Below are 27,804 nucleotides of genomic sequence, written 5' to 3'. Positions count from 1 at the left end.
ATGAACATTTAAATATAAGAGTGATTAAAAAATGCAGGTAAAATAATTAAAAAGTAAAAATTTAAATAAATAAATACAATACAATTTTACATATAACAAGAAAGCTATACAATATACAATATACAATATAATGGGTAAATGACATTGGGTGTAAACCAGGCAGAGTAGTGCAAATAGGCAAATACCCTTTATATATGAATAACAATATTCGACCGTAAAGAAATCTCCGGTCAGACATATAATATGAAAGGCTGATACGTGAGGTCTTGTGTAATTCTCTTTGAAAAAATAAAAATAATTGGCAGCATCATCTGCTGCCGCTAACCCTCACCCTGCCCGCCTACGTCACGTCGCTGAATCAGCTGCGCTGCACCACAGAAGCGTAATTTACGCACATAATTTTCAGGTGAGTTTTCGCTGGAAGAGTTTACCTGGCCGCAGGTGCAGGAGTGGATTTCTCAACTCTTACGTGACGTGTTTTCAGCAGATGAAAACACGCAGGAACGTTTCCAAATGGCCTAATTTCTTTGACAAGTCGCAACAGGACGAGCTGACTGATCTCTGGCTGCGCGCGCGCGTTTTGACATCGTGTTGCTCCACCTCCGCCTACAACAGCTGAAGTCGTAGTTGAGTCGCACGGAGGAAGCCCACAGCAGTCAGGGAGGAGAGAGAGACAGCGCGACAGCTGACGATGGCGGAGAATAAGATGGGCCCGAACCTCCAGGCTGGAGCCGGAATCTTCGCGAAACGGGTCCAGAAGTCCTTGAATCGAGCCCAGGAGAAGGTGAGCCAGAGGAGATCCACTTTTTAAAAAAGTTTCACTGAGCCCACGCAACTTCTTGACAGTGCCCGAAAGTCACTGCCACGGCTCTGTTAAACTATGAGACGGACATATTGAGCTTGTTTTATTAAGCTGCTCGGTGTTGAGGGCTGAAAAAGCCAGTATGAGAGAGGGAGAGAGACCTTGGCATCATGTTCCCACGATGACAGGCTTCTGAAATTGTGTTTCGCTTCTAAGCAGGGTGATTGATTAAAAAAATCCCCCACTGATTTCACTTTTGTAATCTGTGTGTGTGTGTGAGAGAGAACTGCTCGACTTCATCACTGCCGTCTTTTCAGTTGTGTTCCGTTGCATGGTTTGTAAGGGCATCAATCAATCTGGACGCGTTTACGCACTGTGATCCTGACCACAAGACAGCATTCAAAGCAGTCTGCACACTGTGCTGTACCAGACTGAGCCACTTACTCCAGTTCATGCGTGTGGGTTCACCGTTAACCTCACTAAACTGGCCCCTTTTTTAACCACTAATAAAACGGTAGCTTAGATTTCCCCCGTCTGAGCAACATGCTGTTGTTCACTGCTATGCAGCTGTGTGCGGACACAGAAATGCTGCTACTTCCTGACTGTGCACTTCCTCTCACTAGCTGTGTCTTTCTCGGTTTGTGGTCAACAAACTTGAATTCACCACTCCACCTAAAAGCAGCAGCTACAAAGGCTTGCTTTTTCGGTACAGTGAAGACTAAAGGGCTGTTTTGGGGCGACTCTGTGATTTCTGTGGTGGTAAATTAAAGAATGGGCATGATGATGAGAGCTTTTATATGCAGATTTCAAGTCAAAGGTTTCAAACAGCTGCACTCGTTGAGCGGTGAAGGGCTCAGAAAAAGTTAGCCACATGTGTCTGGTTAAGTTTTGGGACGGGTGTAAATGGTGCTCTATGTAGAGTGTTAGTCTGGTTAGGTCAGTATATCCACACTGTCAGATAGATCCACTTTACATTACACAGGTTTATTTTGTTATGTTGAAAGTGTGTGTATCACTGCATGTCGTGGTCACAAACCTCTAAAGAATCAACAGTCATCTGTATTTTCTGTGTTTGCAAAACCTATTTTTAAGTTTTTTGGGGGTTTTTTTCAATTTGAGCCTCAAAAATTCATCATTCAGTGATTCAGCAGCCAGATGCTGGAGGCAGAGTTTAATATATAGTTTTAAAAAATATGTAATTTGGTCATAGATTGTATTTTAAAGGTGGTGACAAAATGGTGTAAACTTTCTAATGGCTGTCAGGGGGCAACATGGCTGGTTGCAGATCAGACATATTGAACATGTCCTACATGTCTGTGACCTCAGTAAACGTCTGGACACAGATGCTGGTTTCAAGTCTTAGTGAAAAAAGCATGATGTTAATCTTGTAAATTACGGTCTTTCTTAGGTTCAGAACAGATGACAATGCAGGGTGTGATTTAGGGTGGGCCTACCATGTGATTAGCAAGGTGCTGCAGTATGAGCATTCAGGATCCTTTGGTTTCTTAGCTCATCTTGTCTCGTTTCAAAACATCAAGTTGGCGGCAGCCAAAATGCCAATCTTGAACTTTCAGAATGAAAGTCTGTAAACCACTGGTGATGTGATGGGAGCCGTTTTTTGTTTACAGTCTATGCACTAAACGGACCATTTGAATGTGAGGGAATGTCGGTGCTCTCCTGTTGTGGGCGCCCTTGAAGCAGAGCTACTAAATAACTAGAGGACCAAGCTGAAATGTTTGTTTGTTTGTTTTTTTACTACATGTTGGACTGCCTACGCATCATTGTGGACCTAATATACAGCATCTGCAAAAACATCATGTGAAGGAAAACTCAATGAATTAGGTTTAATGTTATTGCATTTATATAGTGTAAAAAAAAAAGGCGTTACAAATGGTGGAGCTGAACTACACAACACAAACAATCACCAATAAAGTAACTCAACAGTTCTGTGGGAGATTCAGGTGTGTTATACCTGCTAAATATTGGTAAAATTAGGTGAGGTCTGGTGAACTTACTACTTGCAGTTCCTAATTTTTCTATTTGCTTTCTTCAAATTCCAACTTTAGGTGATATTATTTAGTTGCACTTGCATGTACTTTACAGCACCTGTAGGCAGGCTTTGATATAGTTTAACTTTAATCTGTATGAGCACAATCTGTAGAAACCTCTCGTGGCATATTGTTAAAATTTACTCAATCTGATTTCTTTTTTTTATGCTTTCAGGTTCTTCAGAAACTGGGCAAAACTATGGAAACCAAAGATGAGCAGTTTGAGCTCTGTTCCCAGAACCTCAACAAACAGCAGGTACTCCAACAGCGTAACCACAGTTTCTAAATGGTAGTCTTCTGCTTTCTGCTCTACAACCTTGATAAAACCCCTTTAACATCTTTAATTTCGAAGCTCATTTGTTTCCCTTTACCAAAATTCTTCACATAATTGCAACAGGGCCAAAAAGTGTTTTGTGTCTTTTTTTCCCTGCACTGACGTGCCAACTCACAAGTTCAGGCAATCATCCTGGCCTTGAAAACAGGAAATGCAAGACAGAGCTCCTGCCTATTTTCTTATCTGTTCTGTGTAAATACGACTTACTATGTCTCCCCTAGAGATCTGTGTGCAGCATTACCCTAAATTGTGAAAGAGCTGTCATTTAAGAAAGGTTTTTACAGGCTGACGAACTGAAAGCCTCAGACTGGCCTTTCTGAACAGCTCTAAATGTAGACTATTTAAAATTTAGAAAAGAGGAAGCAAAACCACTTTCATTTTAAAAGTAACAAAATGCCTTCATTTATTGTTGCGTACTGGTGATCTGTATTCCATGTTACTGTATTAATACTGTAATCGCTGCCACTGTTGGGCTTCTGTTGCTCAGGTTTTAAGTTCACCGAGTGGCAAACAACTACACTACATACTGCAGGGAAGTTGCCGAAGAGCAACAGGAAGGAAGTCTACCCACTGACACTCCATGCTGCTTTCACTTCACAAAAACCACATAAGATATTGTGATTGTTATTTAATTTAAGCTCCAAGTTGTGGTGAGACTGCAAGGAGCTGCGATGTCAAGCAAACTGATGCAGAGAGAGTTTCACAGCAAACTAACAGCCTGCAGTCCAGCTGAAGCACACTGATGTCAAGGAAATGATGCAGCACAATTTTCTTATATTGTCCAACTGTTACTGGGCGTCACTGAATTGAACTTTTCTCCTTTCTTCCTGCACGCAGATCGACGGAAGCAGGTTGTTTAAAGATGTCAAAGCCTACTATGCAGCAGTGAAAGGTGGGTTTGCAAAGCATGGATTGAATCCCCAGTCTTAGCTGAGGGGAGAAGTTGAAAACTAGGGAAGTGAAAGTCTTCTATTTTTTTGTGGGAGACTTTTGCAATCCTGTCTGCGCTACCAAGTTGTAAAGATCCCTGATCCCGCCTTAAAAAACAAAAAATAGCAGACGCAGCATCGCATATGTGAGTCATGTATGAGAAACCGTTGTTTTTCATGTTGTCAGCTTTTGCGCCTGCATTGTGAGCTCCAGTCAGGAAACTAGTGTTGTTTTGGCCTTTGTAATGTGGGTGCAGCAGCAGCACCAGAAACATTAAAAACAATACCACCGTGGTGCTGTTTGTGCTGCCAGAAGGTAGATGGGCTTATTCCCATGGAGTCATGACTACATTTTAAGATTTATTTTTTTTCTTCCTTTTTACAGGCATGCATGAGACATCTAAGCGGCTATCCCAGACGCTGAGCGACATCTATGAATCAGACTGGGATGGAGTGAAAGATCTCGCTGTTATAACAGAAGTAGGATTATGATGCAGCCACTGTTTTATTTGGGAAGTCCCACTTTGGTTGTGTCTCCCCCCCCCGCCCCCTTGTGGCATGGTAGCTAAATGCCACAAGCACAGATTGGGATCTGACTGTTTGAACACTTATCAGTCACAAGTTAGGCCAGCCCTTCTTTGTCGTCAATCTACTAACTCGAATTTACAATTTGGGCATTATTTGTCTTCGCCATGACTACAAACGAGCAAATGGGGCAATAAACTGATACAAAAATAGTTTACTGAGGGCATGGATTAATTGAGAAGAAGGCTAATTTTTCCATAGATTTCTGTACAACCAGACTGTAAAGGATTTGCCCCCTGCTGGCCATTATTAAGAATGCTAGTTTAGGGCACTTACACAGACTGACATCTTTTTTGTACAATATATAGTTAGATCCTCACCCCCAACCAGTCATGGCAGATGGCCTGGCTGAGGTTTCTTCCTGTTAAAAGGGAGTTTTTCCTTCACACTGTCGCTAAGAGCTGACAGAGGGTCATCTGATAGATAGTTTTCTGTGCATTATTGCGGAGTCTTTAGCTTGCAGTTTAAAGCACCTTGAGGTGATTGTTGATTTAGGTGATGTTGACTGTGATTTGGCGATTCATAAATAGAATAGAATTGAACTGAATCCTACTGATACAGTTTTTACTTAGGACTACTGTGGATCATGTCATCAATACGTTTCACTGGCTGGAATCACACACTTCTTTAAAATATTAGTGACCTTCATGCAACATGTACTAACAAATACCCACATTTAAATGCAAGTTCACTCTCTGGTGTGAGGTCCAGAAACTCATGAGGAGAGTTTGGATATTATTTTTCTGTCTTGACCTGTTTAATTCCAAAGTCCTTCTAGATGCAGTTCTCTCCAGCTGCTCAATGCAAAGAGTTGACACGGAGTCTCTGGCTAAAACAAACAGTCTGAAATTCAATAATTATGTTTACCTACATCGTTGCTACAGTGAGCAGGTATATCTGCCACTGCACAGCTGAACTCAACTGTGCTGTGATGTAGTTGTGAAGAAATTCGCCTTACAAACAAAATATCCCTGGTTCTGGGAGGAGAAAGGAACGGGTCACAAGCTCGAGTACTGCTAGTGCTGGTCCCAATCCCAGATAAATGGGAGTGTGAGTAAGGACGGGTATCCAGTGTAAAATTTCTGCCAAATCAAACATGTGGTTCTGTTTGGTGTGGTGACCTCATGGGAAATAAAGGAGCAGCTAAAAGTACCTTCATCTAGAGTCAAATAGTCAAGCAAGTTATACCCATTGAATACAGATATTATATTATAGTATTTCTCCTAAATCATAGTATTTCTGCTAAATATAATAATTCTCCTAAATTCCTGTATTTCTGAGAAGTTATCATGTTTGTGCTAAGTTACAATATTTCTGCTAAGTTTTGCTATGTTATAGTGTTTCTGCCAAGTATTATGTTTCTTCTAAGTTATTGCAGTTCTGCTAAGTAATTACATCTTTGCTAAGTTGTTATGCTTCTGCAAAGTTATTACAGTTTTCACAACTTTTCAGCTAGTTTCAGCAGACAGCTTCAGCTGTACAGCTTCACACAGCATTTTTGCAGGAAATGCAAATTTTCTAGTTGTCTTAAATATTTATATGAGACATTCAAAATTAGACTAATGCTAGTTAAGCAGCAATATGTCAAACACAGACCATGGAATGTCAATAAAAATATCTTTGTAAGGATGAAATGACAATGGATGGAGAGCATTGGGCGAGTACAGGGTTAAATTACACACCAAAGCCTGGAGTATCCACTGTTGACTAACTGTCAACTATAAAGCGAGGGCCTTGTCACTAATTATTTTGTGGATGGGACGGTTTCCATTAGTAAGTCAGCTCTCACATTGGACAAACTGCGACTGAAGCTTTCCATAATGTGCAACACTGTTTGTATGCTTGCCTATTTGTGGCTTAGTGCAATGGGAACAAGAGTTTTTAACTCTAATGTGGCACCATCTGTTTTTCTTAGAGTGAAGACTTGCTGTGGAACGACTATGAAGAGAAGATAAATGACCAGCTTGTCCGCACCATGGAGAACTATACAAGCCAGTTTCCTGAAGTCAAGGTAAGCCGACGCTCAAATGAGTCCTGCAGAACTGCAAGGCGACGCTAAAACAGCTACTTTGGTCTCTCAGGTGCTAAGAGGTCTTTGAATTTCTGTGTTCACTTTGAAAAACTGTTTTTCAGGAACGAGTTGCCAAGCGTGGACGGAAACTGGTGGACTATGACTCAGCACGACACCACCTGGAGGCGCTGCAGGGTGCAAAGAAAAAGGATGAAGCTAAAATAGCCAAGGTAGCATTACTGTTAAAGCCTGCGCAGCACAGACGTGCAGTGTGCCGCTGACAAAGACGTCTGATCTCGACTGTATTTTCTTCTTTTAAATCCTCCTTAACAGGCAGAAGAGGAATTCAACAAAGCTCAGAATGTCTTTGAAGAAATAAATAACGAGCTGCGCGAGGAGCTGCCTGTTCTCCATCAGAGGTATGCTTCAGCAGCAAGTAGACACAGAACTAGCTCAGTGGAATCTCAGTGGGAATCTGGGTCATGAGTGGATAAATAAAAGTAGAATATGGATGTAGGTTTTTAAGACTTGCATATTTCGACCATTCTTATATGAAATCACCTTTCAGATTAAATTTATACAGATTTGTATTATTTTGGGAGCTTTTATGTTTGTATTGGATACAAAGTTGAGATGACAGGGTATACACTATATTGACAAGTCCCGGGTCACCTTCACGTTACACCTACAGGAGCTGCTCGGCCGTGGAAACCCATGCCATGAAACTCCCAGTGTGGAGTTTCTGTGCTGATGTTAATACTTCATGTGGTTTGCCACTTGGTGGCTGAGTTGCGGTGACTCCTAAAGGCTTGCACTTTGCAATAATACTACTTGATTGTGGAATATTTAAGAGGGAAGACATTCCACAAATGGACTTTTTGCAGTGGTAGCACCCTATTACGGTACCACAGTTAACCTTTTAGAACAATCCATTATTTCACATGTTTATAAAGGGTAGACTGCATAGTTAGGTGCTTGATTTTATACACATGTAGCAAAGAGACTGAGAACAGCTGAATTAAAAGAGAAAGATGTGAACCAATATTTACGTGGCTTATATGTTTAAAGGTACGTCAGCCAGTATAACTGAACCTAAGAAAAGTGTCATGTGGACAAACTGAAAGTTCAACTTTGTCTTTTTGTCTGTGCAGTCGGATAGGTTGCTATGTGACGGTCTTCGAAAACATTTCCAACCTGAGGGATGTTTTCTATAAAGAAATGAGCGGGGTAAGATGTCACACATCGCCTTCAACTTCCTCACTCTCTCACCGGCAATGTGAATTGAAGGTGGACGGTGTGCTTGTGTTTACAGTTGAACCGTGAGCTGTACAATGTGATGAAGAAACTGGAGACTCAACACTCGGGCAAAGCTTTCATCATCAAGGGCCTGAACAGGTAGGGTGTTCTGCTGCACATGTTGCATCATTTGTGGCAGCTGTGTGCGCATTAAGAAATGTCTTGTCTTGAAATGCATACAAACTCTGTCTGTCAGGCTTAAAATAGTCTCCCGTGAAACCAAAATAATAACTGAAAGATGCTAAAATGGTTCTTACAGCTGAGAGGAGATGAAAACAATGGGAGATAATGTGGGTAGAGTAGAGACCTCCATTGCTCTCATTGTGTTGCCCAAATGTGGACACTTGTTTTTAGAGTTGTTTGTTTCTGTGTCGGAAGCGATAAGATGGCCACATAGGCGAGTGGAAGGTGTTGCATACATAGCCTTGCAAAAGTTTTATCTTTGAAATAAATGACACAGACATGCAAGGGTTTGGCACAAAAGTGTTTGTATTCGTATAAGAACGCTCAGTTCTTCATGAAACCAAATTAAATGAAATACTCTAACCACATTTTTTTTTTCTCTGACCACAATTTTTTCTAACTTGCATCCTGTACTGATGCTTCTGGGAGATTGTTCTTCGTGTTTTTGCGATTTTCGCCCATACTGGATCTTTAAATGGGCTGTAACTCAACAAACAACAAAATCTCAAACTAGCATCCACTTTCAGTGCTTCCTATCTTGTAGACTGAGGGTTGGGGAACTCCAGGCCTCAAGGGCCGGTGTCCTGCAGGTTTTAGATGTATCCAACACCGCTGATTTAAATGGCTAAATTACTTCCTCGACTTGTCTTGAAGTTCTCCAGAGGCCTGGTAATGAACTAATCATTTGATTCAGATGTGTTGACCCAGGGTCTAAAACCTGCAGGACACCGGCCCTTGAAGCCTGCAGTTCCCCACCCCTGTTGTAGACAATGAAACTTTGTAGAGGGGATGATGTGGATCCATTTTAGCTCTTCATTAAGACAGAAGGCCTTGCTTTTTCAGTGTGAAAACTACCATCATTTAAATTAAAGACAAATAAATTAAATTCAAAGCATTTTGAGAATCCCAAAAATCCTAAAAGTGTCCTAAAGTATTTCTCCAGTGTGTCAACCACAGGGTTCAGAATATATAGTACTGCTTTGGTTTATTAATTATTTTTGTATGGGGGGAAAAAACAACAAATTTGCACCTGCGATTAAACCATTTAAAGCTTTTTAGTGAGGCATGTTAGGTATTACGAGTAAAAAATCTTTCACTATGAAACACAGAGGAGTCTAAGATATGTTATGCAATAATATTTGGCCCATGCGTTCACTTTTCTTTGATGCACTTTTGGCTATTTCTCACAGTGCTGCTGACACATCTTAGCCACAGCTCATTCTCATTATGGCTAAATGTCAGGTATACTATAGGCCCAGATGTGTCTGCTTGATGCTGTGCAGTATTAGTTGAATTGGATCAAATTATAAAGGTGTTCTGAGGCAAGAAACTTGTCAAGAGTGTTCAAGGACTCTGTTGCAGTTGCATTTGTAGGAGTGTTTAGCTTATTTTAGAGTTTAGAAATATGTTGTCATAGAATGTAGAATTATTGTAGAGACACTGTTTGTAAAGTAATAAAGGCCTTATTGTGTTGTGAATTTGGGAGTAGATTTTAGAAGGCTTCTCCCCCACTGAGCGGAAATTCCCCAGAGGATACCTGGGTGGGGGTCTCAACATTTGTAACTGTGGTTTGGAAGAGGGGGTTTTATGACCTAGGCAGTTACCTACACCCACAGTGTTTTAACTGTCACGCACACACATCCACACACACACTCACTCATGTGCACTCACACATACACACAGGTATGCGCACACAGTCACACACGAGCACTCACATAGACACGTGGGAACGTGCACATGTAGGCATTCACGTGCTTGTGCACATAGACACAGACAGAGTTTGCAGCACACCGTGGGGGGTTTTATGATGGGGTCACTTCTATAAAGCTGGCTGTAACTAACAAAGGGGTGAAGATTTTTGCAGAGGGACACCGGCCTCATCTTCCCTTCTAGAAGTGCATGCTTAAATGAAGAACAGTAAAGATGAATAAAGATTTTGTGAAAATGACTACTGAGTCCGGTGCCATCTCTGGATGCTCGAGGAATAAAAAGAACCGGGGTAAAACTGATTTCTCAACACAGGTCATTGCTCCTTTAACAGGAAAATAACCTAAAACAGAACTCTACAAGTACTGAGGTTGGCTGAAAACACTGTAGGACTGCTGTCTGTTGATTTTTGCCTGCATTCCTCACCGAATTCAGTGCAACTTTGGGTAGAAATGTAACTTGTAGATGGGAGGAAGCCACACTTGGCAAATGACGTGGCGTTTGCTTCAGCGTCAAGAATAGCAAACTGATACTTGACTGCAACAAAGTCCACTGATTTCACAGAAAATTCTAGATCTTTAAATTTAAAGGGTTCTGCTACTTTTGGACACTTATTTTTTTTCTTTCCTGTATGCTGGGGTGTTAATGATAACTCGGTCACAAATAATGTGCTTTTGTTCTTTAAATAGCACAAGCAGCAAGTCAAAGAAGAGAAAGTCCCTGGTTATATCCAATCCCATACCCTGCAACACCGCTTTCCCAGCTGACCACGTCTCCGTGCATTCCCAAAACGGCAAAGGTGCTGCACCCTCTTCCCCTGTCCCAAAGACTCAAAACATCGCTGAAGAAAGCATCCCAGCAGAAGAGAGCAGCATCCCTTCGAAAAGTGTTAGCTCATCAGATTCCGATCTCAGCTCGAGTGGCACCGGCTCACCCAAGAGGCAGTCGCTATGTGACAACAGCGACAGGAGCGACACGAGCAGTCAAAATCCAGAGGCAGCAGCTGCGTCGGAGCCCGCTGAAAGCCAGTCAGAAGACAGCAAGGAGGGAGAACCAAAGTCAGAGGCAGCAGCAAGCCAGGAGATCACTGATCCCTCGGATTCTGCTGGTGGCGATGCCCCACATAAGGATGCTGAGAGCGATCCAACATCAGAGGAGGCCAATACCAAACCGGCACCAGTTCCAGCCCCTCGTGTATCCTTCCGCTCCAATGAAAGCCCCCTCTTACCTGCTAAGGAGCAGGAAGATTTGGATGAAGGGTTAGAGTCAGGAGATGACTCAGGTTCCCCCAGTCCACCAGGCTTCCTCTATAAGGTACACACTTAATCTTAAAGCAGCTACAGCTGACATTTCTATAACAGTATAGTCGCCCTAAAATAACCGGGAGAGTCTTAATAATTTGCGTGAGCTAAGCCTTTAAACAGCACAGCCGTGTGGTAATGTGGAATAAAACAGCTTTGTTTTACACCAGGGGGTGGCACTAGAGAGTCACGCAGCATCTGAAGAAGGCCTGCTCCAGTTTGAAGAGGGCGATGTCATCATGGTTCTTGCTGACACTCAACAGGTGTGTTTGTGTTTGTGTAGTGTGTACTTGTAAACCATATCTTACTTCCCATTGCACTCTAGAGATTACACACATTCTGGACCTGGACATGTCATTTAGGCCACTGTGTTTGTTTCTGGCCTTTCTGTGTAGGTACTTGCTAACATGCATTTTATCACATGCCTGCGTATTTCAACCCACCAGCAAATCAAAACAGTCCAGTCGTTTGCAGTGGAGGTGATAGTTTGTACATAGTTTGCTGTGCTGATCAACTTGGAATAGTCGTCAGAATCTATAATCAAACCAAAATGCACTGCAGTTTACACTACACTGTAGTTTGATGTAGTAGACTATGTTCAGCATTCTGAATATCCACAGCAGAGTGTCTGAAATGGCACATGACGCGTTATGGATGTACATCAAATGACAACACAGCAAAATTTCACTTCTGTTGTTCTACTTATTGCATGTTTTTGAACTTTTTTTGCATCATTTTGCGCCTCTGATAACACAAGGTACCAAATTCTTCAGTAGTGAGGATGACCCTAAACCTAACATAAACAATACTGTGAATGTGCACTAAAATGACAAGGTGATATTTTAACATTTACTACACTAAACAAGCCCACAACAAAAAAAAATCTGCTTTTAGCCATTTATAGTTAGCATCATCATGGATGCTAAATTTATTTGTTTCTATTACAAAGCCAGTTGTTGCCACTATTGAGGGCAAGGCATGCACAGTGTTCCACATTTAACTCTTCTGCACTAAATGGTGGGATAAATAAAACTGGGAATGTACTTGTGCACTAAAATGACAAGGTGTTTGAAGCATGGGATTGGAGAGAGCTTTAACTTTTTGTCACAGCCGTAACAAAAATTGGATTGAGCAGCTGTAAGATGAAGAGGCCTTAATGGTCTGATCCCTGGTTGCCAAATCTGGTCAAAGAGACATGAAACTTCACCTCTCTGGTGGGAAAAGGGCACAAACTAGTGTGAAAGGTTCTGCTTCCCCTGTGGAGCTGCTCTGAGTGAGAGGCCATGTACAGTACAGGGGTGGGGATACTGCTCTTCCAGTTCGGTACTTTTTTTTGTACGTTCTGTTTACATTCCTGCTTTCACCTATGGCTGCGAGTAGTGACTGAAAGAAAACTAGAAAAAGTTGCATTTCCTGCGAAAATGCAGTGTGAATGCCATGTAGTGGAATCTGCTGAAAACAGCTGAAGAAGTAAAACTGTGCTGAAATCCAGTGAAGAAGCAGACATGTTTGCTGAAAAGAGGTGAAAAGCCAAAAATTCTGCTGAAAAGGGGTGAAGAAGCTGAAATTTGTACTGAAAAGAGGTGAAAAAGTTGAACTGTCAGCTGAAAAGAAATGTTGCCATGAGCAGGGTTCGAATCCAGACCTTGTGGTCTCAAGGCGGCTACTCATCTCACTGAGCCAAACTAGTTCTCAGGTAACTGAAAAGAGGTGGAAAAGCTGAAAATTCTGCTGAAAAGAGGTGAAGAAACTGAAATTTGTGCTCAAAACTGGTGAAAAAATTCCATTGAAAACAGTTTGTGCTGAAAACGGCTGCAGAATCTGGTATTTTTGCTGAAAAGGGGCGAAGAAGCTGAAATTTGTGTTGAAAAGAGTTTAAAAAGTTAAAGTGTTAACTGGGAAAAAAAAAAAAAAAAATGTTGCCATAAGCGGGATTTGAACCCGGGCCTCCCGCTCTGAGAACGGCTGTTCATCTCACTGAGCACAGCTCACCCCGGCAAGCAAAATCAGTGACAACACTGATAATGTGGTCCATTCATTTCAATGGGACAAAAAAATTGCATAAAAAATTTAGTATCTCAAAAAGTATACAAGTTCTGAGCACCAAAAGTCATAGCTGGCATTAGCAGAAATAGCAGAATATTTTCTTTTTTAAAGATTTGAATGGTGAAAATTGCACAAAAACTGTGGAAGTAGTTCCACGGCGAAGAAGCATGGAGCAGCTAGAATAAAGTATAAAGAATGCCTTGTTGTTGTTGTCACACAACAAGTAAGACACGTGGCAGAAATGAGCTGTGTCTGAATGATGTCTGGGCTCACCCAGACCTCTTTTATTAAGGAGCTGCTCAGACTAGTGTTACTGATTCCCAGGCATTAAAAGGAGCTAGTCGAGGTGGTTGGGTCATCTGACAGCAATGCATCCTGTGCACCTCCTAGATGAGGCGTTTCAGATATGTCCACCCAGGATGTACCGGAAAGATTGCCTTGGGATCAAGGAACGTCTGGGAATGTCTGCTTATGCTACCTCATGACCCAGACCCGGATGGGAGAAAATGCATGAATGGAGTCTGTAATCAGATGCTGTGAGAAAAAGCTTACTTACAATGATTAAGAACAACAACAACAACAAAACAATGTACACAGGAGACGCACAGGCCTGTTTTCCAGAAAAAACAGAATTAATTCATATTGAGAGCTGCTCTGATCAGGATATTTAAATAATAATGGCATTCAACGAGTCCCGAAAAAAAGATGGAAATGCACATTTAGCTTCCCATAGTGACAACTGTTAACCTTCGAAGTTGTTCATAATTTTATATTATCTTTCAACTTCCATGTCGAGGTTATCTAGCATCTTTTCACACTCCTTTTCTGGTCACGGCTGAGTTTGAGTTTACTTTCACGGACTGGTCTCCCAGTCACTGTGTACACAGTGTGGAAATGAATTCAGAAGCACCATTTCACCCTGTTAGTAAATCTTACTGTCATGTCCCGAGTATCTAATCAGAGGGTGGATTTGTTTCCCTGAGTCCTCACATGTGTTTACTGTGTCTTGCAGGAGGAAGGTGTGGTGAGGGGGGTCAGGGAGCAGAGCTGGAACGAGCACCAGGATGCAGAAAATCACTCCGGGATCTTCTCGGAAAAACTTATCCGACCCATTAAAGAAGAGTGAGGCAATAGTCACTGCTCGGTCTGTAATCTGTTTCTTCTTCCATCAGGCACTTCTGGTGACTCACACGCGCATGCACACACACACAGCCTCACACAGCCACACACACACACACACACACTGAGAGGGAGTGAACCCATATGTTATGGGTGCAGAAGCTGTCCAAACAAATGAGCACAATTCCCACGTGGTTTCCCTCATGCTATGATGTTGCAACTTGTGGAACAAAAGCGAACGAGCCGAAGAACATTTTGTAAAAGACATTTGGAAATCTTAAGGCATTTTGCTCTATGAGACACTGTGAAAAAAAAAAATGTTTTTAAGCCCATGTTATTATCCTGTGTAATGTTTCCTAATAAAGTTGTAAGAAAAAAAAAAGTTGTTGTTCTGATGTAAGATTTTAACAAAGTAGGTTTCATTTGCTGTATGTTTTTAAGTAAAGCATAATGTCGCTGCAGGGCCGCTGATAAACAGCCTGAGCCCGAGAAAGAGCTGCAGTGATTCACTCGAAAGGAATGTGAAAATATTGTCAGGACTTGAAACTCGAGACACATTGACTGATCGACTGTGAGAGCTTTTTGGAAGTGGGATCTGTCAAATATAAAAACAAACAAAAAGCTGGGGCAGACTACCCTCAGCCTGGCAGCTCTGTCGTTTGAATGAGAAAGTCTATCACCAGACGAGGCAGCTCTGTGTGACGACACAGACTGATGTGATTTGTTGGTCACATAAGGTTTTGAAAGTAGAAATGTAATTTGCTGGGGCTTCCCCTGTGCAACATTGCAAGTTGGAACTCCCAGTTTCCAAAACAAACATGAGTTCCTATCACACTTTTAGTTTGAAAAACGAAGCAATAAAGAGAAATTTACACCCCTGGATTATTGTTCATTTTTAATTATGTGCAGGGTGTTGGTGTCATTACATATTTAGTTCTCTATATTGTAACTCTAAGTGTGAACATAGGTGATGGGGCTACTGCACTTTCCCAAACTCCCACCCTGGCTGGTGTTCTGTGGTGATGGAACATCGCTGATCAGTGACAAGGTAGGTCTGTGCCAAAGCGTAGTCTGCTTTACCCTCCATTTTTAATCTAATTGGGACCGCTGTCTACAAAATGAGCCCCACATTCTAGCCAGTAAACCTTGAAACTAGCCACAAGACCGATAACTTGCCAAGAACATGTGAGAGGCTGTGACTTCTTGCAACCTGAGCAGTCTTCTGTATTTGCTTCACTTCTCAGTCCCTGAAGCGACCTTCATCAGTCCCGGTCATCTTCCCTAACCTTGTCAGTGGTGCTAGTTTTGGTCATTATGCACATGTACTGTTTATAAGGTTGGGGAAACCTGCAGTCAGCTGAGACTGAAGAAGTCTTGTGATCAAAAACCTTTTTGTGATTTTTCTCACTAAAAATGTAAACAAACTTAATTAAATTAAAGTAATGAATGCTTCTGATGTCTTATAGCCACATAAATAATAGTTCCATTCAGAGTGTCACATGTATTAAAATGGGTTTCAACAGGCCCAATAACAAAAGCCTGTTTTTAATGCATTAGCCTCATAACGTACATTTAAACAGAACAAAGAAAACAAAATGAAAAACAACTTGAGATTCAGAGTTTTTACAGTGCATTGTTAGCAGTGTGCATCACTGTACTGTGGTACAGTGATTGCAAAACATGCTAATGTTAGCTTCCTACCACTGCCACTTATAATAATACACAATATTTCCCTTTAGCCTTTTATGCCATTGTCTCAGTTCTGCCTTGGCTGACTCACTAGCACGCTCAAATTCCACAAAAGAGGAAAACAAATGGCAACATGAACACTACTACTATGTAATGGGGACCAGAGTCGCCATGCAATGGCAAAATTGGTTAAACACCAAAGCATTGCGTCTCATAGTGGTTTGATCCACTGCCTATCATTTCCTAGTCCAGGCGTGGGCAACCTTCAACATCAAAAGAGCCATTTTAGCTCCTCCTACCAAACAACAGAAAAAAAGGAGCAGCACACGCTGGTGGCAGGGGGTGACGGGGACAGATGGGCAGATGTAGTTGGGAGATGATAAATTGATAAACATAGGACATGGATTAATAGGGTTACAGTTAACCATAAATCTAATCCGTGGTTCATGAGCCATAGGTTGCCGGCCTCTGTTCTAACCTAAAATCACCAGTTGCTGAATTTTTGGTTTCCAAGTGGTTTGATTTGGTGTTTCTCATGGTCACTGGCCCTTGGTTTCCTCTGTGAAACCACATTTAAAATCACTGGAAATGCAGCTGTTCAAGGCAAACGACCTTGTGGCACTGGACCCAAGTGTCAGGGAATTACAGAGAGTTATATCAGTTCATGCTCCTGCCAGCACGAATATCTGTGGATATTTCAGTGCTGACTCAGGACCCAACATCTGGCTAGCATAGCTAAATATCTGTCACTGATATCAGAGTTACAACTTTTCAACCAACACAGGAGAAGCATAGTTGCCTGCTCACGTTTTCCCTACTGTTGATGGCTTTGAGTTTTGTAGAACTGCCATAAAGACGAATAAATCTTTTGTTATGCTGTCGTAGACGCTATCCAATGCCAACAAACTGAATGCTACAGAAAGTTAATGTACATTTACTTCAGGTGTTTAGCAAAACTAGCTTCTGTAATGTGGCCTTGCAGAGATGCAGTTCAAAGCAAGGAGGCAGGAATCCAAGTATGTTGCACTGGCTCAGCGTTAGCGTAGTTAACCTGCTTGAAGCCTTTTGGAGGTGGAGAAGGCCTGGTTGGGGTTATTACAGGTCCTCTGTACTTCATAACAAACACAATATAACGAATGCTTTATTTCCTTTTTGAGCATGCTCCATTCTTTACTTCCTTAAAAAACAAACAAAAAAAGCTGCTCTAAGTTTTAGTTTTCTTCCTGTCTTTGTGTTGCAGTGAAATGTTTCCACTGATTTAAGGACTGACAGAGAAACCTGGCTGCCTCAGTTCAGAATATTTTTCAAGCTACCTGTGGGAATACACGCTAACAGTTTAGGCCGCAGGCAACCATGCTCCCAAGTGTCCCTCATAGATTGAATCTTGGTCACTGATGGATTTCTGTTATTAATAGAGCTGCTTCGTCACCAAGAGGTTAATATTGAAAGGTGATATTCACAGCGGAAGACTCTGGGATTTGCTCCAGTATGAATATAATTTATTGTTACTTGTCTTTTTCTCAATGAGGGGCCTTCATCCGGGTAAGACCGTATCAGAGGCCTGTTTCTTCTCCGCTGGCCTCGTGCTGCTCTGCTTGTTTGCAGTGTGAGTTTTCCTTGCTGCTCCCCTTGAGCAGTTGGCAAGTAGGTTCAACTTGGGTAAGAGCTGCATTAGCTCAGGTTCATTAAGAAGCAGTTTTGTGTTGACAAGGCAGATGATAGATTCGCTTGGATTGAGTTCTCTGGAAGGCTGTGGAGTGCCGTGCACGGCTTCATCAGTTCATTGTGGATGAAAGTGATGGAAATGAGATGTGAAATAAAACGAGATGAAATGAGATGAGAAAACTAGCTCACACACCTCTGGATCTCATTCATAAATATGTTTCCCTCCTGCCCCCACATACACGTACCTCATTCATTACTGTATAAATGGAGAACTAATGCTAATCAACGATAATCAAACACTTAAACGGAAGTGGTGGCTTTTCATAGCAGGCCATGACTGAAGAAGTTAGTCTCTGTGGAAACGAATGGGAAATCTCTAATCTCTATTTCTTCCTGTAAGACTATTCTTTTTCCTCTACTGCTTAGTCAGCAAGCAGAGAAAGGTCAAAGGTCAGGCTCAACCATTCAAGGAATCGGTGAGATTGCTGCTCTGTGATACAGCAGAGTAGAAAAAACATTAGAACACCACTGTTCATACTGTATGTTCTTTATAAAGAAGTATTTTATAATAAAAATGCATCAAACAGACACGTGACAGCAGGGAATTTTAGCTTTTATTGGAACAGGAAGCTGTGAAAAAAAAGTATACCCTTACTGCTTCCACAGGACATAAGAGGATAAGTAATCAAATGCACCTGATTAATACCCCACTGTGAGCACCTCTATAAAAGCAAATGTTTTGCTGTTATAGACACAATGTAGACACTTTATTAATGAACAAGCACCAAAGGGTTAAAGAACTCCCATTTAACAGGATGAGACCTTCTGCAGAACTAAGCTCAGGAAGGGTCATCCACCTGATGTAATGAGGGGAGAGGAAAGTGACAAGCACGGAGATACAACAATATTGATGGTTGCAGCTTTTACTGATCCACCTAGCTACAAGTGCTCGTGCTAAACATGCAACGTCCAACAAACTGGGAAACAGAAAAGAACCACTTGCAAAAAGAGACCTATGAACAGTAGTAAGACATGAGTGGTAAGACCTCAAATAGAGAGATTTAATTACAAAATAAGTTGAAACTCTTTTCAGTTCATCATCTTTTTTCAGTAGGCTGTCTGGCCTAGTGTGCAGAATTAGGATAAGCACACATCGACTGGCACCTAATGACAGTTGCAAAAAGTCTGATTGTCCTGAGGCAACTTATTTCAGGCTTGGCAAATACCTAACTAATAACCTTAGAAAAACATTTCCAAACTCCTACATTAGCAGACATGTTGTTGTTTTAATTGCGGTAATTCTGTTGCTCTGTGTGTAAAGGTAAGAGTGCCCTTACCTTCATTGTTCAGTGCTCGAGACAACATGCAGACACTCCTAGGAGGTGTGTGTGTTATGTCTCTTATCACCTTCGCCCTGACATGATGCAGACAGTCCTGTGTGGGGGTGAAGCTGAAGGTAATTTTGGCTGTGAAAAGGCATAAATAATGTCCCCACACATGGCTGGTGAGTGGACCAGTGGAAAATGAGACCCTTTAAACTCTGCAAACACATACGATTGCAAACGATTGCAGAAATGCTGAAAAGGTTGTTTCAGTGTGTGCTTCTGTTCTCAGGCCTTTCCAATTAGCGACTGCAGATAGAGCCGGCACAGCAGGCATTTGAGCTTTTGCAGTTTCAGCATGCTCCTTGTAGCTCAGAGCGTCGTCTTTTTTTCCACAGCAACGAGCCAAATCAGTAAAGGTCACCTCTGTGCACTTCCCTCTGCTTATTTCTGCTTTGAAACTAAGGTTAGAAACACATAGTAAGCACAGATGCAGAGAGTGTGATTGATGTGATGATTGCTTTGTTTAATAAGCCAATTTTCAGTAAAGTAATGGTGTATCTAAAAAGATATTATTCTGTCCATCCCTCCATTTTCTTCACCTTATCAAATTGAGGATCGCGAGGGTGCTGGAGCCTATCCCAGCTGCCGTAGGGTGAGAGGTGGAGTTGGCCCTGGACAGGTCACCAGTCACCAGCAGGAATAACTTTATGAATGCATCTGTGTATGTATGCATTTATTTAATTTTGTAATTGAATTAAAAAAGGAACACTCTCATATATTCTACATTCGTTATCTGTAAAATGTTACTTTATTTTTGATGTTTGTGGTGACCAGCTCGTGAAAATCAGAAATTCTGTCAATCCTCTCAAATTATTAGAATTAATTTTGAGTCACTTTTAGTAGGAAAAGTGCAACAGGGATGAACCCCGACTTGGGAGGATTTTCAATAAATGTTGCTTCAAGAACTTTAGCGAGTTTCATAAGGAGTTGAGTGAGGCTTCAGATCCATCCCACACAGACATGTTTAGCAAAGGGGTCGCAGCTGTCAGGTTCCTCATATCGAACCACTTCAGAACCAGAGGCAGCATCACAAGACCTTACCGGGGCTGAGGAGACAAAGAACTGCACTGTTGCTCGGTGGCCTTGTTTTCACATGAAAGTAAATGTTGTATTTTATTTTGAAATCAAGGCCCTAGAGTCAGTTTGATGCACAGAATCCAAGGTGTTTGTAGTCCAGTGTGAAGTGCAATCTGATGATTGTGGTATCATGTCCTCTGCTGCCGTTGGTGGTGGTCGGCCCACAGTGTCAAAATGGGTTTAATGTATTTGATTGGCCAGCAAACTCGCCTAGCATGACCCCATAGAGTCACAGATAAGCTTGAGGCTTCTATCAAAACAACCTGGCCGGTGTCCTGCAGGTTTTAGGTCTCACCCTGGGTCAACACACCTGAATCACATGATTAGTTTATTACCAGGCCTCTGGAGAACTTCAAGACATGTTGAGGAGGTCAGTTAACCTTTAAATCAGCTGTGTTGGATCAAGGACACATCTAAACCCTGCAGGACACCAGCACTTGAGGCTTGGAGTCCCCCACCTCTGCTATAGGGGGTCTCCACTTCTGATCTCAAGCACTGGGTACTGCTAATATAAACTAAACGCACAGCTGTCGTTTTGAAGCACTTGCTTGGTATTCAGCTTCTGTAAATAACTTACCACAGTGAACAGAGAAATCCTTTAGAATAACTGTTTTCCAGAAGCAGAGTTACAGCTATGCTGCAGTCTTAAAAATGTTACAACCAAATTTAACATTTTAATTAATGAAATAAAATCGGGCCTCCCTGAGCCTGGTTCTGTCAGATTTTCTTCCTGTTGAAAGGGAGTTTTTCCTCCCCGTTGTTCCCAGTGCCTGTTCATAGGGGGTCATCTGCTTGTTGGGGTTTTCTCTGTATTATTACTGTTGTAGGGTCTTTACCTTACAAAGGCAACTGTTGTTATAATTAGGTGCTCTATAAATAAAACTGAATCAAATTCAATTGAAATGAATTGAACTGAATATAAATATGAGTACCATGTTACAGATATCCAGAGTGCACTTGAATGCACCAACAGAAAATGTTGCTTGTGGTCTTCACATTTGTCCCCTGCATCAAATTGTACAACTGCTACAAAACAAGTTGAATAATTTATTTATATATCTACAAAAATATATGTCTAAATGAACAAAATGAAATAAAATAAAGAGTCAGCCAAAAAGACAAATACCTTCATGGATCAGTGGAACTGTTTGCAACAACACTAAGTGCATGTGATTTGTCGTCAGTAGAGAGAAACTTAGGGAGGTGCTGCAATAATTTATTGCCTCACTGTATATTACATTGTAGTTTCAGCACCAGATGGCTCTCAAGCCAAATACATAGCACTGTGTGTTTAGCAGTGCCACTAAACCCTTATCATTGTATTTGGTGCTAGTTTGCAGTTCATACCTCAGGCCAACAGAGGTCAACAAAGGTCACAGGTTGCTTGAGTTATCCAGGCAGTTTGTACAACACATGGTAATGTATATACTCGATTTAAGCCAGGTCTTCACCTCACAGCCGCAACTTCTTTTTAATTTTAACCATCTCCACTTATAGTATATTGCTAAATAATAGGTTTTGAGTGGTGGAGACAGGCACTTGTGAGGAAACACAAATGTTTTAAACTCATTAAAGTTAATGAATAGACCTTCAGTCTCATGGATGTGCTATTTAAATCTGTTACTAAAATAAATTCTTGGACAAGGAAATACGTAAAACCCAGCACATTACCACATCAGCTGGCATTTGTGACTTTATAAGGGGAACTAAGCGTTGTATTATGAGTTGCTACGAGGACCACTGTGCCATGTGAAAATGTGTTTTTACCGAGTGAAAACAGTCTTTGTCCAAGCGCTGTTGCCTTTGGCAGGTAATGCATTGTGACTCACTGTTTTTCAAATCTGGGGCCCTCTATTACTATAGGCTACACATTTACATACACATAACCATGACCAAAGGAGACTAATAATCACACAGTGTATACTCGCCTGCACGTCTGCAATGATAGCAGTATTTATTTTACATTAACGTACTACTGAGTCATGAACTGTACTGTTTGTGGAGGTCAGTGTAGCCAGATGTATAAATCACCAATAATTAGTCTTTTGTACAATGTTCTGTCAATGGCTCTAAACAAAACCGCGTCACAGTACAAACAGTACAAACAAACAAACTTGGTCCTCTGTATAACACTTCCCTGCTCAGTTTATGGTCTCAGCCAATCATTTTGAAAACTTTGGTCATTCCAAATTTTAGAAAGGAAAATATTTCAGCAGATGCTCATTTGCTGATATATTGTGATTGACAAGCGAATGAACATGTGGTTTCCAAGCCAGGCCCGCCCCTTATGTGTCACATCTGATTTCTAAACAACAAAAATGATAAAACAAACAAACCAACTCATATCCAGCCTTCAAAATGGAACATCACAAACTGTGGGTGACGTCATAGCGATTATATCCATCTTTTATATTGTGCTGTCTCTGGTCAGTACATCAGATGAATGCTAGAGTCACACTAGAGAAAGAGACAGGGCAGGACCAAAATGAATGCAACTTTGTTCAATGAACCTGCGATCTTGTTGCCCTTGTGACCATTCACAATCAGTTTTCAGATTGACTAGGGTGCATCAAGACAGTGATAAAGCTGTTCAGCAGAAAGTTTATTCCCAGCAGAGTGACGAGAGACTGAGCCGAAGGTGGAACTCTGTGGGCTTTCCCAGTTTAGTCATGCCGAATTGCCTTGACATGTCTGCATGGTAGAGGAAAAGCACAACTCTGACAGTAAGTCTGACTTTGAAAACATACAGCCTCTTTTCTACACACGGATGAGTGAAACTCCAAAACAGCAAGAACAAAGATAAAAGAGTTCATTTCTTGTTTGTATGTTTTCCAGGAAGATCTTTGCAAATGCTAAGAGCAGCTATAATCAGTGTTGGTACAATGATGAGGTGTTAAATGACAATATGAAAACAAAGTAACAATGTTCCAGTGAACTGTCACGTCAATCTGCAGCTCCTTTCAGCAATACAGAGCTTTATACCGACGTTCGGTTCTTTTATTTATTAGTGTAGCAGCGTTGGGAATGTATTTCTGCTGAAACCTAATGTAAAATTTGGAAGTGCATCAGCTGTGATTTGGTAGCACTGCATAAAGGAGTCGAATCTTGCAAAAACATGAAGGTAAATCTGGAACCTTCATAAGAACTTTAGATGTCTGACAAGTAAATGTCAGTTGTTGGCTTACTCTTAGACGTCACATAGTCTTATTTTCCACTGCAGCAGCAATAAAAAAAAGAAGCTTAAAACCCCGCTCTTCACTACCTGATGTCTATGTTTCCATTTTAAATTTCCTCCTTTCTGTTAAGTAATGGGATTCACTTTTCCCTAATCGTTCAATCATGAACTCTTCGCAAAAGCTAGACTTCCAAACTAGTTGCCAAGTCACAAATCCTGTTACATGATTGGAATGACATTTAGAGAATAGTCTTATTATGCTAAATGTAAAATATTTAACAGTTGGGGAGCCGTAAAAGTTACAGCAGGTCAGCAGGCCAACTGTCCTGTGTTAGCCTGGTGACCTGCCCAGGTTGTACCCTGCTTCTCCTGCTATGACAGCTGGGATAGGCTCCAGCCTCCAGTAATGCTGAATGGATAAGCAGAAGTGAATGAATGAATGGGATACACTGAATGCTGAAACCTTACATTTATGTGTACAGTACAGATATTAACTGTACTTTGTACTGTACACATTTCTTCTAGTAAGTCACACTCTAAATACAGCACTACTGTCATTTTTGAATCCACGGCATCTTTCTGCATCTAACTCCGAGGTCTAAACCATCTTTGGTAAGAACCATAGTCCTAATTCTAACCCTGTGCAATCCTCTGGTTTAAGATAAGCATTGACATGTAAATCGAAATGAGGCAACAAGAGAGTTTAATTGATTTAACAGGGCTACATTTGAATAAATAAAAAGTTCAGCTAACATTAATCCAAACGTTAATAAAATGACTGCATTTAGCATTTATGTGCATTTAGCTAAAATGTGTTAGCATCAGTTGCAGTTTTGTTTGTCCATATAATAATATAGTGGAAATGTTAATATATATTTATGTGCATCAAATTAAAAAACAAATTTACTGAATTACAGTATTGTAAAATGCAAAGTTTTTATAGTATGATTATTGTACTGCAAAAATAGATTTTCTCTTGCTGTAGAAGTGAAATACAGTTTTGATACTGCAGCTTGGAGTCACTGAAACTTACAGTAGTGGCCTGTTTATTTACAATGTGCAATGCTGAAATAACCACTTCTCTCTTCGGTGCCTTGAGGTAAAGAACTTTAGCCCACACTTGAGGTTCTGCTGTGATATTTCAGATTTCGTGCCTTTTAGCTTTTTACAGCATTTTTTTCTTTGGGAACCAGACTGTCTGGTAATATTTAAAAACTCCACCCCCATATCTGGCCGCACTCTTCCCCTCCCTCTCACTCTGACCCTCTTCCTTTACAGTTCATCGTTCACTGTGGGACTCTACACCGGACCTGTTGCATCTGAAGGAGAGGATATTCAGGACACCAGTTTATGATTACGACTCCAAAGGCGTCCCGCGGAAGGAACAGCACGCATGATGCGTTTGCGGCGCCGCGGCTGTTCAATGAAAGAAGAGACGCGCAGCACAAGAGATGGGTACCGTTCCTGGACTTTCACCTACCCGGTCTTGGGGAAAATGTTGTGAGTGCGCCGTGCTGGCTCTACCTGTAGTGGTGCTTTGGTTTCAGCTTGGCGCCGCTTTTAACTTGGACACGGAGAACCGCGTCGTCTTCACTGGACCCCCGGGGAGTTACTTCGGCTATTCTGTGGAATTTTTCAAGAACTCATCCAGGTAAAGTGGCCACAGAGCTGGATTCTTTCTCCAGGTCAGCGAGGGGAAGTTTTTCGGCTCTCCTTACAGTTTGTAAAGTTTCTTTTTATTTCTAGTGTAAGATTAAAATCTTGTCCTTGTGGTTACTTTACGCAGTAACCCACTTCTCTTTTGGCGCCCCTATAACATCACCCTGAGACACAGAGCAGTATTTTCTGGTAGAGCCACCAATCCTGACATGAGAAACAGATTTTAGATTTTAAAAACGCATCTCTGTGTTTGGATCACAGCCTAAATGTGTGTGTTATTGGCCATTGTCCCAGCTCTTTAAAGGTTTAAACAGCATGGGCTGGTGGGAAATGTATGAAATGAAGCTCACATGCATATACACATACATCTCTCTCTCCCCCCCTCCACCACACACACACACACACACACACACACACTGGATATAGGCCCAACTCTGATTGGAAACAGACACACACTTGTGTGTCTGTGTGTGATTGAGGGAGCAGGGGGTTAACCTACAGCAAAGTAAGAAAAATGCAAGTCTTATTCTGAATGAAGACTGAAGGGGCATTAAGGGTTTCCCGATGTTCTTTACTGACAGATGAGGAACTGCCAGGTGAGATGAAGTTAAAGATCAAACCTTCCCCTACAGACAGCCTTTAGCATCACCTATATCTCCTCTCTTCTGGACACTAGTGGAAAAAGCACACACAGTGATTTTGAAGAATGTGTGAAGTTTATCAAGCAAAACCAGCCTGAGTTACAGTTCTGCATCAGATTTGTTTGAGAGGCCAGTGCCATGAAAAACTAAAACGTTTATAGTAGACTGCAATACTTCAGGGACTCAGTCAGTGAAAACATATTCAGTGTAGTGCTAGAAAAGAAAAACCTGGTTTTCCCAGTTTGAATCCACAGTAGCTGTAAATAGAAAAGAAAAAACTACTTTCTTTAAACAACATAAGCCAAATAGAAAATGTTACAATCTGCTGTTATAGTGATGTCGTGTACACGTGTGTTTTAAATTGTCACACAACAAACTGTGATCAGGTTTGGCAAAACTGCTCTATGTTTTATAGCTGGTATGGAAATATCACATAAAAAAAGCCTTGTTCTTTTTTTTGTATACTTTATTAATCCCCTGTAGGGAAATTACTGTCTGGCAGTGGGCAGCCACCAATCCAGCGCCTGGGGAGCAGTGTGTAGGGATGGTGCCTTGCTTAGGGGTACCTCAGGGTAGCTCTTTGGTGGATTTGAGCCCCTGACCTTCCAATCATGGGGCGAATGCTCTGCCTATTGAGCTACGTCCTCCCCTCCTCCTTCATATATATTTTTAAGTGAGCAGCAGTAATTTATGGATTTGTTTAAAGTTTTTTTCTTTCAGAAAAGTATTTATTTTACATTAATGTACTACTGAGTCATGAACTGTACTGTTTGTGGAGGTCAGTGTAGCCAGATGTATAAATCACCAATAATTAGTCTTTTGTACAATGTTCTGTCAATGGCTCTAAACAAAACCGCGTCACAGTACAAACAAACAAACAAACAAACTTGGTCCTCTGTATAACACTTCCCTGCTCAGTTTATGGTCTCAGCCAATCATTTTGAAAACTTTGGTCATTCCAAATTTTAGAAAGGAAAATATTTCAGCAGATGCTCATTTGCTGATATATTGTGATTGACAAGCGAATGAACATGTGGTTTCCAAGCCAGGCCCGCCCCTTATGTGTCACATCTGATTTCTAAACAACAAAAATGATAAAACAAACAAACCAACTCATATCCAGCCTTCAAAATGGAACATCACAAACTGTGGGTGACGTCATAGCGATTATATCCATCTTTTATATTGTGCTGTCTCTGGTCAGTACATCAGATGAATGCTAGAGTCACACTAGAGAAAGAGACAGGGCAGGACCAAAATGAATGCAACTTTGTTCAATGAACCTGCGATCTTGTTGCCCTTGTGACCATTCACAATCAGTTTTCAGATTGACTAGGGTGCATCAACACAGCGATAAAGCTGTTCAGTCAGTGCTGCAACAGAGTCAGCAGTTAGTGTTATAGAGGGCGGATGGAGCGACCTTGATTATCTACAACTAACAGTAAATTGTACTGCATTACCCCCCTACACAGTCTTCTAGTGCTGGTAGTTTACCAGTTACAACTGAATTGCTAACAAGCTGACAGAAACAAATACCCTCAAAGTTCTCAACCACATTTTTCTATTTTTCCCTGGAGACAAACAAATCCATGTTGGTTTGTCCAGTCAAAACGCCCTGTTTTAGCCAGCTGTTCACAGCTGCTGACAGCCTCTGGAAGATATGTTACATCACCTAAAAGCACTTTATGTTTGCAAGCCTCGATGATGACAGGGTTGTAGTTCAGTTTTGCTGCAGGTTTAATCTGCTTTATCTTACCACACCGGAGAGCAGCTGGTAGCTGGCAGCCATTGGAAGTCAAATGTAAAGCTACTTTTGCTGGAGTTCACTTACACCATTGTCATCCCTGGGGGCTCACAGACTAAAGTCAATGTTGGTTTAATGAATGTACTGTAGATATTGTCATTTAAGGAGGTCGGTTAAGATTACGTGAGTTTGCTCAACTAAGCTTGTGGCAGTCAGAGGGAATATTGTGGAGTGGTTCCTGAGATGTTGATTTACACACATCTTTTTTTTCTGCCTATGCTGAACAATACCACATTTTGTCTTCCACCGAATTCAAGCGTACTGACAGCAGAGAAATTCAGCTGAATGTCTTCCTGTGAATCTAGTGCTTGTTGGCGATGAGTAAACAACACAGGAAAGGGATGCAAC

General features: G+C 41.4%; 2 protein-coding genes across 3 annotated transcripts in view; both read left to right on the top strand.

Moving 5' to 3' along the window:
- Window positions 1-424: 424 nt before the first annotated feature.
- bin2b (bridging integrator 2b) lies at window positions 425-14,743 on the top strand. The gene is made up of 12 exons (XM_005933474.3): window positions 425-784; window positions 3,026-3,106; window positions 4,022-4,076; window positions 4,499-4,593; window positions 6,614-6,709; window positions 6,832-6,939; window positions 7,043-7,128; window positions 7,861-7,936; window positions 8,022-8,104; window positions 10,585-11,209; window positions 11,367-11,459; window positions 14,255-14,743. Exons 1-12 carry the CDS (start codon window positions 692-694, stop codon window positions 14,366-14,368), a joined length of 1,605 nt encoding a protein of 534 aa, XP_005933536.1. The 5' UTR covers window positions 425-691; the 3' UTR covers window positions 14,369-14,743.
- Window positions 14,744-22,789: 8,046 nt separating this feature from the next.
- LOC102310166 (integrin alpha-5) overlaps window positions 22,790-27,804 on the top strand; it is a 59,407-nt gene continuing 54,392 nt past the window's right edge. The window contains exons 1-2 of one of the 2 annotated variants that reach the window (XM_005933476.3): window positions 22,790-22,900; window positions 24,631-25,003. In XM_005933476.3, coding sequence (XP_005933538.1) covers window positions 24,804-25,003 — 200 coding nt within the window. In that variant the 5' untranslated portion in view covers window positions 22,790-22,900; window positions 24,631-24,803. Of the gene's footprint in view, window positions 22,901-24,591; window positions 25,004-27,804 lie in introns of those variants that run through there. The other variant, XM_042222900.1, reaches the window with a different exon arrangement.

Source organism: Haplochromis burtoni, unplaced genomic scaffold (genome assembly GCF_018398535.1).
Source record: "Haplochromis burtoni strain Fernald_Lab_line unplaced genomic scaffold, NCSU_Asbu1 Contig_97, whole genome shotgun sequence".
NCBI lineage: Eukaryota > Metazoa > Chordata > Actinopteri > Cichliformes > Cichlidae > Haplochromis > Haplochromis burtoni.
The sequence above is the reverse complement of the archived record's forward strand: the minus strand, read 5'-3'. Positions and strand labels throughout refer to the sequence as shown.

What these genes read in the sequence shown, in the direction of transcription:
- bin2b (XM_005933474.3), top strand. Translation starts at nt 692, where the DNA reads ATGGCGGAGAATAAGATGGGCCCGAACCTCCAGGCTGGAGCCGGAATC. An exon ending in CTACTATGCAGCAGTGAAAG is followed by an intron (nt 4,077 to 4,498) that starts GTGGGTTTGCAA and finishes TCCTTTTTACAG; the next exon opens with GCATGCATGAGACATCTAAG. An exon ending in ATCATCAAGGGCCTGAACAG is followed by an intron (nt 8,105 to 10,584) that starts GTAGGGTGTTCT and finishes TTCTTTAAATAG; the next exon opens with CACAAGCAGCAAGTCAAAGA.